The 13,937-nt window shown below is 37.4% G+C and overlaps 1 protein-coding gene across 8 annotated transcripts in view; it reads right to left on the bottom strand.

Moving 5' to 3' along the window:
* HEATR5B (HEAT repeat containing 5B) overlaps positions 1 to 13,874 on the bottom strand; it is a 102,604-nt gene extending 88,730 nt beyond the window's left edge. For 2 of the 8 annotated variants that reach the window (XM_012475524.3, XM_012475518.2), the window contains exons 1-6: positions 13,391 to 13,742; positions 12,842 to 12,989; positions 8,814 to 9,025; positions 5,992 to 6,100; positions 4,551 to 4,700; positions 732 to 903 (exon numbers count right to left, since the gene is read on the bottom strand). In XM_012475524.3, the coding sequence (XP_012330947.2) occupies positions 732 to 903; positions 4,551 to 4,700; positions 5,992 to 6,100; positions 8,814 to 9,025; positions 12,842 to 12,989; positions 13,391 to 13,431 (832 nt within the window). In that variant the 5' untranslated portion in view covers positions 13,432 to 13,742. Of the gene's footprint in view, positions 1 to 731; positions 904 to 4,550; positions 4,701 to 5,991; positions 6,101 to 8,813; positions 9,026 to 12,841; positions 12,990 to 13,268; positions 13,328 to 13,369; positions 13,744 to 13,773 lie in introns of those variants that run through there. The other 6 variants (XM_012475519.2, XM_012475517.3, XM_012475520.2 and 3 more) reach the window with 6 other exon arrangements.
* Between the last annotated feature and the right edge of the window lie 63 nt (positions 13,875 to 13,937).

Below are 13,937 nucleotides of genomic sequence, written 5' to 3' on the forward strand. Positions count from 1 at the left end.
TTTCCTCATTTATAAAACAGTAATAACAACAGTACATATAATTCACAGGACTTTGAGGATTAAATTTTGTAATATGCTTACTTCAGTGCCTGGCACATAACACTTTAAAATATTACATCATTGTCATCATCTGCTGAAATAATTATCATTAAAGATGAAGAAATCAAAGCTCAAAGAAGTGAAATAGGGTTTCACAGCTAATGAATACAAGAGACAGGACTGGAACCTAAAACATCTGGTTCTCTTTCTATGATAGGGAGGTGGAGTAGAGGTAGGGACAAGACCAGGCATCTGCTCACAGGCACCCAAGATGTCTCTATGGAACTGTGAAGCAAAGCAAGAGTAATTTGAAAACTCAATGCTGCCTCTGATTCTGTTTATAATGATAATCAAGAAAAATTAAAAATTAATACGGTGGTATAAATGGGGATCTACTCATCAGAGATTGAAAATAAGTAGCAAATAAAGTGCCAGATTCCAGTGCCTTAGACATTATCCAAAATCATTTTATAAATCTTATGTGCTTATATATCCAGCATATATAAGCTGGATATCCTATACATTATCATCACAAAAATGTGACTATATCAAGAAAAATGCCATTTGGGTTATTTCATTTTATAAAAAAGTAGACAACAATACCTAAAAATTTAAATCCATTACAGTGACCTATCTACATGTAATAACCAATTAGGTCTGTTATGGTCTAAATCAAGGGCAAACAACAATACCTGTTGCCTGTTTTGGCATTAATGCTGTGGCCATGACTGTTCCTAAGAGTTTAGACACTGCCACTCGTACCCCATAATTTGAGTTTTCCAAAGCCTTAAAGCAGAGAGTGGCTATATTTTCCAGTTCAGCAGTCCACATAAATACAGCTTCATTCTGTAGTTCTAGTAGACACTGGAATTAAAAACAAAAAAGTAAATAACATCCTAGAACATCTGCTTCCAGAGATGGAATAGCAAGAACCAGACTCACTGCCTCTTCTGAGATAACCAAAAAACTTGACAAAATAAATGAAACAACAGTTTTCAAGACACTGGACATCAGACAATGAAGCATCTTAAGGTATCCTTAAGAGATGAAAAAACAAGATGAACCCTACAATTGTCCCAGCCTACTGCCTTGAGAGAGTTTCTAGGTATGGAGAAACATGTAACACTAAACCACCACATGGGGAGAGAAGAAGGGTCTCAAATCAATAACCTCAGCATCAGCCTTAAGAAACTAGATGAAGGAGAGCAAATTCAACACAAAGTAAGCAGAAAAAGGAAATAATAAAGGAAATTAATGACTAGAAAACTAAAAAATAATAGAAATGAAACCAAAGCTGCTTCTTTGAGAAGACTAATAAATTTGATAAATCTCTAGTCAGACTGATTAGGAAAAAAAAAACAGTAAAAATACAAATTATCAAAATTAGAAATGAGAGAGGTCAAATCACTACATAGTCAACATATTTTAAAAAGTTAAAGAGAATATGTGAACAATTTTATGCCAATAAAGTTGACAACTTAGAGGAAATCGACAATTCACTCAAGAAGAAACAGATAACCTGAATAGCCCAATATTTATGTTAAAATTTGATTCCATAGTTCAAAATCTTTCTCTAAAAAAAACTCTTAAGAGATGGCTATACCAGTGAATTCAACTAAATGTTTAGGTAAGAAATAATGCCAATTCTATTCAAACTCTTTCAGAAAGTTGAAAGGAACTTTCCAACTAATCCTATAATGCCAGTATCACCCTGATGCTGAAACCTGACAAAGACACTACAAGAAAAAGAAACCACATACCCATATCACTCATGAACACAGATAGACATTTCTAAACAAACTTCTAGCAACTCTAATACAATAATATATAATAAGGATAATATTTCATGACCAAGTGAGGTTTATTCTAGGAATGCAATATTGACTAAAATTCTAAAACTAATCAATGTAATTCACCACATTAGGAAACGAAAAAAGAAAAATCAAATCATCATCTCAATAGATGCTAAAAATTATTTGACAGAATACAAATAAAACTGGGGAAACATGAATAAGATTATAAATTATATCAATGTCAACATCCAGGCTGGGCATGGTGGCTCATGTCTGTAATCCTAGCACTTTGGGAGGCCGAGGCAGGCGGATCACAGGAGGTCAGGAGTTAGAGACCAGCCTGACCAACATGATGAAACCCTGTCTCTACTAAAAATACAAAAATTAGCTGGGTGTGGTGGCATGTGCCTGTAGTCCCAACTACTCAGGAAGTTGAGGCAGGGCAATTATTTAAACCTGGGATGCAAGCTTGCAGTGAGGCAAGACTGCACTCCAGCTCTGGGCAACAGAGCAAGACTCTGTTTCAAAAAAGAAAACATCCTGGTTGTTACATTGTACTATACTTCTGGAAATACTGCCATTAGGGGAAACTGAGTAAAAGTTTAGAAACATCTCCCCATATTATTCCTTACAATTGCAACTACTTTAAAGTCAAAAGTTAACTAGAAAGCAGCAATAACAAAAACAATGTAAGAAAACAAATTTAAAATAAAAGACATTTGACAAAATCCAGTATCTATTCCTGATAAAATCTCTTAAAAAACAAGAAATGGCGGGGGGGGGGGTGGAATAGAGGGGTATCTCAACCTGATAAAAGGCATTTACAAAAAAAAAAAAAAGGAAAAAAGTTACTATCACACTTAATGGCAAAAGACTGAATGTTTTCCCCTAGCCAGTAGAGTAAGGCAAGAAAAAGAAATAAAAGCCGTCCAGATTTGAAAAGAAGTGAAATTATCATTATTCAAAGACAACATGACTGTCTATATAAAATATATAATAGAATCTGTCAAAAGAAATTGATAGAGCTAATAAGTTAGTTTAGCAAGGTTGGGGGATACAAAAATCAACTATTTTTATATGTCAGTAATGAATAATTAGAAATTATAAAAATTTTAAAAATCAATACGATTTAAAATAGCATTTAAAATATGAAATACTTAAAAATAAATCTGACAAAGAATATGCAAAATCTGTACACTGAACACTACAGGATGGTGCTAAGACAAATCAAAGCCCTAAATAAATGGAGAGATATATCATGTTCATAGGGTGGAAGACTTAATATTGTTAGGAGGCAATTATCTCCAAATTCAATGCAATCTGAATCAAAATCCCAGCATGGTATTTCTGTAGACATTGCTAAACCTAGACTAGGCAAAACAATTTTGAAAAAGAACAAAGTTGGAGGGCTAACACCACCTGATTTCGAGACTTACTATAAAGGTACTATAATGAAGAAAAGTGTTGTTGGCATCAAGATAGACAAATGGATCAATGAAACAGAACAGAGAATCCAACTTATACCTACACATATACACACGACTGATTTTCAACAAAGGATGCAAAGACAGTTTAGTGAAGAAAAGATAAATTTTTCGACATGGCACTGGAAGAAGTGGATATCCATATTAAAAAATTTTTTTTGATTCAAACTTTCTACCATATATAAAAACTAACTCAAAATGGATCATATGTCTAAGTATGAAACTATAAAACTTCTAGAAGGAAACATAGGACAAATCCTGGGTTAGGAAATGTTTCCTTAGATACAATACCAAAAGCAAAAAAATCCATATAAGAATGGATACATTGAACGAAATTCAAAATGTCTTTTCCTTACAAGGCTCTATTTAGAGAATGAAGAGACAGGCCACCGACTGGGAGAAAATATTTGTGAATCACATATCTGATAAAGGAATATGTAAAGAACCTATAAAACTCTCTCAAAAGTGAATAATTATAAAACCCAATAAAACAATGGACAAAAGATTGGACACATCCTTCTTCAAAGAAGATATGGATGGCAAATTGGCACCTGAAAATATGCTTATCATTAGTCATTAGGTCAATGCAAATTAAAGCCACAATGAGATACCTCTATGTATCCATTAGAATGGCTTAAATTAAGAGTAACAAACAATGGTGATGATGTGGAGGAAGTGAAATTCTCATACACTGCTAGTAGAAATGTAAAATAGCACAAGTACTTTGGAAAACAGTTTGGTAGTTTTCTGAATGTTAAACGAAATCTGCCCTATGAACCAGCTATTCCATCCCTCGGTATTTGCCAAAGTGAAATGAAAGCATATGTTCATGTAAAAACTTATATACAGATGTTCACAGTAGTTTTTTTTGTAATAATCGAAACTGGAAACAGCTCAAATGTTTGTAACAGATGAGTGAACAAATCAATGCAACATATCCATACAATGAAATACTACTCAGCAATAAAAAGGAATGCACTATGGATACATATAACAACATAAATGAATTTCAAAATAATTATGCTAAGTGAAAGAATACACATATACACAAATGTACATGTCATGTGATACACACACACACACACACACACACACACACACACACACATAATCCTAGAAAATGAAGCAATCCATTGGAACACAAAATATAATTTAAAATTTTAGAAGAAAAAATCATTGACTGTTTAAGAGCAAGAAGGATAAGAGCAACATTCTAAATTGGTCAAGTACTAACCTTGGCCACTGCACATCGAACAGCCATTGACCTATCAGTCAGGAGAGACCTGGCATTCTTATAAATATCACGATGAGAGGAAGCTGCTGCACCACCTAGTCCACTTAGAACTTTCTGTAGACTCATTAAGATTTCACTTCGCCCTTGGGACTAGACAGGTATATAAAACAAAACTGCTTCGTAAAATAAATTCCATATTTAAACAAGAACATATCAAGACAAAAGTTCTTTGGGTCTAATGATCTTACCTCCAAATTATAAACATTAAATAATGAAAAGTACAATAAAATTAAATATTCCAGAAAGTACCTGGAAAGTAAGAATATTCAAATAAATAATATCTTTCTAAAAAATCAGGTTATAAGTAAATGTATTCCAATGTTTCATTGACTTACTGAAGTACATACAATATAATGAGAACATGAAGACAGATTCAGAAGCCTCAATATCTCATCTCAAGGATCCAAACTTTTAGAATATAAAATATTAAGTAAAAAAAAGTTAAGAAATAATATATAAACCATCCAGAAGAGGAAGCAGAAAACATCCAACACATTTTTAAAAAAGTGTCAGAAACAGAGCAAACCTTCATCTTCCTGTGACTAACTCAAAGTCTATTTCCATATTCTCATAGTGCTTACTCTTATTTCTAATAGTATATACATCGCAGTGTATCACAATGCTTATTCACATTTAGATCTCTTCCACGAGATTGTAAGTTCTCTGAGCTCGGGACCATTTTTGTATGCTTAATGCTTGACAAATAATATGTCCTCAATTCTTCTTTAACCAATGAATAGACAAATAGTTTCCAGAAGAGGTATCCAATTCTAATACAATGAATCACTGAACAGGAAAATAATTTAGACACAAAATACATAGGCACAGGGAAAAGGCCATGTGACAAAGGAGGCAGAGATGGGAGAGATGTATCTACAAGCCAAGGAAGATCAAAGATTTCCAGCAACCACTAGAAGTAAGAAGGAATGGAAGCATTCTTCCCTAGGTCCTTCAGTGGAAACATGGCCTTGCTGACACTTGATTACAGACTTTCAGCTTCCAGAACTGAGACAATAAATTGTTGTTGCTTTAAGCCCCCCAGTCTCAGGTAATTTATTACAACAACCAGAAAATTAACATATTAGCTAGGGAACTGAAAAAAAAAAAGAAAAAAAAAAGGAAAGCCAATCCCAAAATACCATAGAACTAAATAAAAAATAACAGGTAAATCTACTCATTTTTCAAAGAAAAGGATTCTTTCCCTTCCCCCTGAAATATAAGATAATGTATGTTAAAAGAAGGGACAAGTAATAATTTGAAATTACCTCCTTGCAAAGCAGTATGAGTACCACATTGACAGAAAAAGAAACAAACATATTTTAGCTGACATCTAACTCTTGCCACAAGCAAACATTCAAATAATATTTGCTGTAAAACTTACCTCTGCACTTTTCAGAGATTTCAATAGATTATTTACTGTTTCTGGAAATGCGCTGCCCAACATTCTCCCCATTTTTTCATAAAATGCTCCGACACAAGCCACTGCAGCCCTGTAAGAAGTGATAGCTTCACTGGTCATTGTTCAGGTTAATGATAAAATTATACTTTTCTCATTTTCAGAAATTAATTTGCATTTGTCTAGGACACTTTTTAATCCTTAATTTCAACTTTCTAAAACAATTTGTTTATCCTTCATAACTGCAACAAATACTATATTTACACTGTATTCCTAGTAAATACTGTAGTTATATTCTTGTTAAGAATACAAAAGAATCTATTTATGTACATAATAAATCAAATCCATTCTTTGGGAAGAAATTCAAACTTTTTTTTTTTTGGAGACAAAGTCTCATTCTGTCGCCCAGGCTGGAGTGCAGTGGAGTGATCGTGGCTCACTGCGATCTCCACCTCCTGGGTTCAAGCCATTCTCCTGCCTCAGCCTCCGGAATAACTGGGATTAGAGGCACACATCATCACGCCCAGCTAATTTTGTATATTTAGTAGAGACAGGGTTTCACCATGTTAGCCAGGCTGATCTCGAACTCCCTACCTAAGATTATCTGCCCATCTTGGCCTCTCAAAGTGCTGAGATTACAGGCATAAGCCACACTGGCTTCCAGGCTTTTCTTTTATGAAGACTTTCCAAATTATGTCAATCTTTAACAATTCCTTTCTTCTTTCATTATACATAACAATGTCAATCACTCGTTTTGACAAAATTATATCATTTACTGTGCTGTGATCTGACCATTTTATATGTCTCTATCTTCTGCCAGTGGAAATGTAAACTCCAGAAACAGTGGAAATGTAAACTTCTGAAACTGTGAGCAATGCAAAAGTATATCTCATACATTTGCATTGCTCACAGTGTCTGTCTCTTAATTTACAAATAATACTATGCTATTATTTGTAAACCTGTAAAATTTAATCTAAATTACATTAACAGAACACTTGGAAGAATAAAGTAATAGCAGCACATTTCCTTTTTTTAAAATTTATTTATTTATTATACTTTTAAGTTCTGGGGTACATGTGCAGATCGTGCAGGTTTGTTACATAGGTATATACATGCCATGGTGGTCGTTTGCTGCATCTATCACCCCATCATCTACATTAGGTATTTCTCCTAATGCTATCCCTCCCCAATCTCCCCATTCCCTGCTATTCCTCCCCTAGCCCCCACCCCCCAGGCCCTGGTGTGTGATGTTCCCCTCCCTGTCTCCGTGTGTTCTTATTGTTCAACACCCACTTATGAGTGAGAACATGCGGTGTTTGGTTTTCTGTTCTTGTGTCAGTTTGCTGAGAATGATGGTTTCCAGTTTCATCCATGCCCCTGCAAAGACCATGAACTCATCCTTTTTTTATGGCTGCATAGTATTCCATGGTGTTTATGTGCCACATCTTCTTTATTCAGTCTATCATTGATGGGCATTTGGGTTGGTTCCAAGTCTTTGCTATTGTGAACAGTGCTGCAATAAACATACGTGTGCATGTGTCTTTACAATAGAATGATTTATAATCCTTTGGATATGTGCCCAGTAATGGGATTGCTGGGTCAAATGGTATTTCTATTTCTAGATCCACAGCAGCACATTTCTTCAGGAGCAAGAAATGATCCCACTGTCACTCATGTCAATAGTAAGTGAATAGCTGTAGGTGTAGCTTAAAGGCAAAAGCAGGACATGGTAGTTAAGAGCAGATGCTTTGGAGTCTGGCAGATCTATGCCTAAATCCTGGAAACCACCATCTAACAGTTATGTGTAGTTGGATCTTGGGAGCAGGCATCTACCATGAGGTGAGTCACTCTCGCTCCAAAAAATAAAAGTAAGTAAAAGCCATGTGATCTGAGCAATTTTCAGGTAAGAGAGGTTAATTAAATTTAGCTCACAATCATACACATAATAAACAGCAGAATCAAGGAATCAACTTTCACTGCTTCAACTCCAAATCTCATGCTTTTTGATACCCTGTAGGCTGATAAGTTAAAAATGACTGACATCACATGCCAGAATACATTAGAGATTTCCTAAATAGGACCCATGAATTCCCTGGAAATACACATGAATGTATAATCAATTCTACTTAACCAGAACTATAAAATTATGTGTGTATTTGCTAAGTGGCAGTGAACTGAATCATCAAAGTATTAACATAGCTTCAAACTTCAAAATAAACTAGAAAGTACTAGTACTGTCTAATCTCCTCTATATCTTTTGAAGTCTACATCTATCTTAAACAAAACACAAAACCTAACTACAATGTATCCAGGTAGTTACCTAGTGATACCAGGTAACTACCTAAAAGCAGACCTAAAACTAGCATCCAGGTTCTGAATAATTTTTCCATTTTCTCTGTAAGCTATCACACTGACCACAGACCCTTGAATGCTGACGTTCTAGAGTTGAATCCCTAGCTATCTTCTCTTCTCAAATATACTCCTCCTCCTCAGTAACTTTACTCATATCAAAGGATTCAGCCTACTCACCAAAACTACGTTCCAAACAAATCTCTAAAATCCCAACTAGAATTTCCAACTACCTATTATACACTGTCATTTGGATATTTCCATTTGTATTCCAGAACCAGCATGCCTAAAACTGAACTCATTATCTTCCCATCACAACTTGACCCACTTAGAGCTTTCATTGTTAGTAGCATGTCTCTGGTTCCACCTACCTGGGGGATTTTATGGTTCACAGTCTCCGACTAAGTTTCTTTGAAAGAAAAAAAATTTCAAGGGCCCCTGTTAAAGTAAGTACTTACAATTTTGTTGGTAAGTAGGCAGCAGTGTCATCTTTATTTCTGATAATGTCATTGCATTTATCGAGTGTCTGAAAAACCGTAAAAGTATCCCCAATGCTATAAAGGGCTGCAAGATTTTTAGCTAACAATTTTCGTGTAGGTGGTCCAGGTGAGCTACTTATTAATCCAGTTAATTGTTCGACAAGTTTTTTCTGTTTTTCCTTTACATCGGTCTGTTACAAAAAAATTTTAAAAAGAACATCATTAAAAAAATTTTGTTACCTTTTAATCAGAATAAAAGTACTTAACACTTAAGGCACTCTAATAATTAAAAATCTATATTACATTAAACATAAACCATGAGAATTTTAAAGATAAGGAAAAGTTCAGTAAGAAATGAGCCATTCTTAGCCGGGCGCGGTGGCTCATGCCTGTAATCCCAGCACTTTGTGAGGCTGAGGTAGGCAGATCACAGGTCGGGAGGTCAAGACCATCCTGGACAACATGGTGAAACCCCGTCTCTATTAAAAATACAAAACTTAGTTGGGTGTGCACGCCTGTAGTCCCAGCTACTTGGGAGGCTGAGGCAGGAGAATCACTTGAACCCAGGAGGTGAAGGTTGCAGTGAGCCAAGATCACGCCACTGCACACCAGCCTGGCGACAGAGCAAAACTCCATCTCAAAAAAAAAAAAAAAGAGTCATTTTTTTCCTATATTAAATATTCTCCTTCATTCTCCTCCAAAGCTAAAAGGTTAGCTCCAATAAAAGTGAAGACTCTGATTCAAAAAGTTACAAGATTAACTTACTAAGAAATAAACCAACAATCGAAGGATGCAAAATACTGGATATATTGGATGTATGGATAACTGATGTTGTAGAACTCATATAGGTTTCCCATGTAAAAGCAAAGTCAGTAGTTCATAAAGTTATAGGTCAGCAAATGAAACCAAAAGAAACTCTGCAGAGCCCTAGGCAACAGGAAAAAAAAATGCCCAGCTTTACCCATAATCAATACCTATAATTCATTCATTTATTCAAATAATATTTATTATGTATTTAATGTATGCCATGTAGTAAGGTGCAACAGAGAACAAAATAGACAAAAAAGTCCCTGCCCTCATAAAGTTTACATTCTGGTGGGGAGGGATAGGGTTTACCAAACAAACAAATGAATAGTATGGGTGCTTACTATTTTATGTGGATTAATTAGAAAAGGCCTCTCTCTGAAAAGAAGGGAAGGGGTGAGCTATGCAGATACCTGAGGGAAGAACATTCCAGGCTGAAAGAACAAGTGTAAAAGGCCTTGAGGTTGGAGCATGCTTAGCATCCTTGAAGACAGCAAGGCCAGTTTGGCTGGAGCAGAGTAAGAGAGAAAGAACTTTGTATGTTACTCTGAGTAAGAGTCTGAAGCAGAGGAGGGTTGTGATCTAAATGTTTCAACAGGGTCACTCTGACTTCTAAGAATGCTCTATAAGGTGCATAAATGGAAAGCATCATGAGCAAATAGGAAGCAGATGCAATAATCCAGATGAGAGATGATGGTGGTAACCATGGAGATGATAAGTAAATAAACTCTGGATATATTTGTGGATGAAACCATAGGATTTGCTGGTGAATACAATGAGAAGTTTGAGAAAAAAAGGGAAGTCAAAATGACTCTATGGTTTTCACCCTGAGCAGCTAGAAGGATGAAATGGTCATTTCCTGAGATAGAGAACACAGGAGAAAGAGTAGGTTTGGGAGGAGAAATCAAGAATTTTGTTTGGGTATGTTAACTCTGGGATGCCACTTAGATAAGAAAGAGGTGGAGTAAACGTTATCCTGGGAATCATTATTATATAGATGATAGTAAAAATCATACAATTAGATGATATCACTGAAGGAATATGTACAGATTTTTTTTTTAAATGCCCTGAACTGAGGAAGAGTTAAAAAAAAAAAAGTAGCAGTTAGTGAAGTGGGAGAGGAACTAAAACCTAACAGTGTCTTGGGAAGCCACAAACAGGAAGAAAACTTCACACAAACTGTGCAAAGCAACGATCTTATTTTTTAATTTGGGTGGAGGTGTACAGATATTTATATTATTATGCTTCATAACTTAGAAATGTTTTATATACTCTTGTATTTATCAATTTTGCAACAAAATTAAAAATGTTTAAAGTGTTTCAAGGTGAAAGATGGAGATGGATCAAATAAGACAGAATACTGACCACCGTTTTGGGCAACCTGTAATCAGTGATGGCTGGACAAGAGCTGTTTCAGTGGAGTGGAAGTAACAAAAGCCCAGTTGTAGGGAATTTAAGAGAAAACAGAAACTTTTAGTTAAAGATTACAAGTGAATCCATGCATTAACTGTTTCTATAGAAACTCCATTAAAACCATATTAAAGGGTAACAACAACAACAAAGCACAAATCCAAAGGGTAAAGAAAACGGGAAAAAGAATCAACACAATATTTGGAAAACAAGTGTTTCCAACAGAGGAAGCTGAGAAATTACCTACCTTACAACACAGGACCCCCTAAGAAATCATGGGGTTTTTTTTAGGCCCTAGGTGCTTTGGAGGTGGGAGTGAAGTTGTACCTTGAGATAGAGGGAATGGTTGAGAGTCTAAGAAGCAGTCAGACTCCTCTCCTCCATTCTGGAAGAAGACTGAAAGCATATTCTCTGGGAAGAGTGAAATATTGTATATCTGGACTAGGAGAGCCCAGGCACGGTTGCAGTCTGGGGAAACGGCACTGAAAATGGGGAGATGCAGTGAAAGTTCACATACTGAATGTTAAAGCCCCCAGTCTTCTCCCACAATTCCAAGAATGTAGGCAGCTAGCCATATACTCTTCAGACACAAAAGCAGAAAACTATCTTCTGGGGAATGACTAGCCTGCAGAAAGCTAAGGAACCAGCCCCGCTTACAGTGATGTCCAGTTTAAAAGACTGGCCCTGCCGAGAAAAGTTTTTACTACTCAATTTTTAAATTTGAGCGGGCAGCCAAAGATCATCAGACATTTGAGGAAAGCATCTACATTTTTTTTTAACTTTTTTGAGCTGGATCTTGCTCTGTCGCCAGGCTGGAGTGCAGTGGCACAATTTCGGCTCACTGCAACCTCCACCTCCTGGGTTCAAGCCATTCTCTCACCTCAGCCTTCTGAGTAGCTGGGACTACAGGCCTTTGCAACCATGCTCGGCTAGTATTTTTATTTTCAGTAGAGAGGGGGTTTCACCATGTTGGCCAGGACGGTCTAGATCTCTTGCCCTTGTGATTTACCCACCTCAGCCTCCCAAAGTGCTGGGATTACAGGTGTGATCCACCGTGCCTGGCCTTTTTTTTTTTTGAGAGGGAGTTTCAGTCTTGTTGCCCAGGCTGGAGGGCAACAGCGCTATCTAGGCTCCCTGCAACTTCCATCTCCCGGGTTCAAGCGATTCTTCTGCCACAGCTCTCCAAGTTGCCAGTATTACAGGCCCCCCCCACCACACCTGGCTAATTTTTGTATTTTTAGTAGAGACGAGGTTTCACTATGTTGACCAGGCTGGTCTCGAACTCCTGACCTAAGGTGATCCGCCCGCCTCAGCCTCCCAAAGAGCTGGCATTACAGGCATGAACTACTACACCTGGCTGCATCTACATTTAAAGACATAAATATAAAAGACACAGAAAATGAATCAAGGTTATGCGGGAAGAAAACAAAAAAGTCTGTAATTAACTCCTCAGAGAGATAAGTGAAGATACTGGGATTGTTAGGCAGCACAGAGAGACCTCTTGCAATTGATGATGATAAATTTAAAGTGACACATCACATAGTCATGTTTTTCTCAGTTACAATGAGCTACCCAGGTAGAGACATAAAGTAGACAGGCAATGAGCTGCATTTAAACGAAGCTTGAGTTTTGCCACTAAATAGAATAGACTAGCAATTCCCATTAGCATAATATTCTCAAGTTCCATAAGTTACCCACAAACCTTCCAAAACATAACGTGTGTTTTCTTACGAATCATGAACACATAATCTCTTTACGTTAATGCAACTGGGGGAAAAAAAGCAATACCGTACCTTGTTGGCGGCAACCAAGACTTTGTCAAGAAATCGCAACCATTCAAAGATAAAAACTGGTCTTTTTGCTTCGGTGATTTGAGCCAAAGCTTCTTCATTTAGCAATAAACTGTGGGCCAACTCCATTACTGAAGTTTTAAATTCACACCTTAAATTAACAGAGTAAAAAATAAGTATTTTTTAATGTCAAAAGTCAAACTTAATGAATATATCCACTAAGAAAAGTATTACTCTCTCATTTCACTTGGGGAAAAACACTTCTTTGAGGCAAAACCGGAGAACATACTTTTAAAGGACAAAAATGCTAACAAAAACAAAAGAAAACTGCTTGATAAGAATGAATCATGAGGTGAAAGGAAAATTAAATATTGCAATAAAAAGGCATTATTCCAGAAGAAATATGCCCAGCAATACATATGTCATTTACCCGTTCTATAAAGGAGAAAACTGAGGCACTAAGATCAAACACCCCGGTCGGGCCTGACAACCATCCTCCTTTTTTCTCGTCCACTGCTCGGTATATCGCACCTTTACCCACCCGCGCGGCACCTGATCAGGGGAACCGAGGTCAAAACACCCAGCACAGACATCCCGAACCGCAGGTCTCCAAGACTCTTCCTACTGGGATAGGTGGGGCGGCCAGGTCCCGGCGACCGAAGCGTCAGTGACAACACCTGGCGATCCGGGATCGCGCGCTCGGGATCTGGCTTCACCCGGCTACTCCAAGAACCGCGGCACCGGACCGGGGGAAACGCAAGAGGCCGCCGCCAGCCTCCGTGGGGTTCCGCAGGCTGTCAATCGCAAGAGGCGGCGGCTCGGAACAGCCAGAAAAGCGAAAATGTTCATTACGAACTCAAATTTCCTCCCCACCCCTCTGAAAATGTAGGTGGGACAGGAGTGCGTGCGTGTCACGGTGCATGCTTCAGCCTCACCTCCTAGTCTGGAAGAGCCGATCAGCTGAGCTCGCGGGGCAAGGGCAGCCGCCAGGAGACCCGGATGCTCCACCTCCCGCACTCCGGCCGGCAGGAAACAACGAAAGAGCGCGTGCGCAGAAAGCTGGTCTTGCGCAAGCGCAGTCACCGCGTCCTCCTAGCCC

The sequence above is a fragment of the Aotus nancymaae genome, unplaced genomic scaffold (assembly GCF_030222135.1).
Source record: "Aotus nancymaae isolate 86718 unplaced genomic scaffold, 86718_ANA_hifiasm-v0.15.2.pri h1tg000057l, whole genome shotgun sequence".
Classification (NCBI taxonomy): Eukaryota; Metazoa; Chordata; class Mammalia; order Primates; family Aotidae; genus Aotus; species Aotus nancymaae.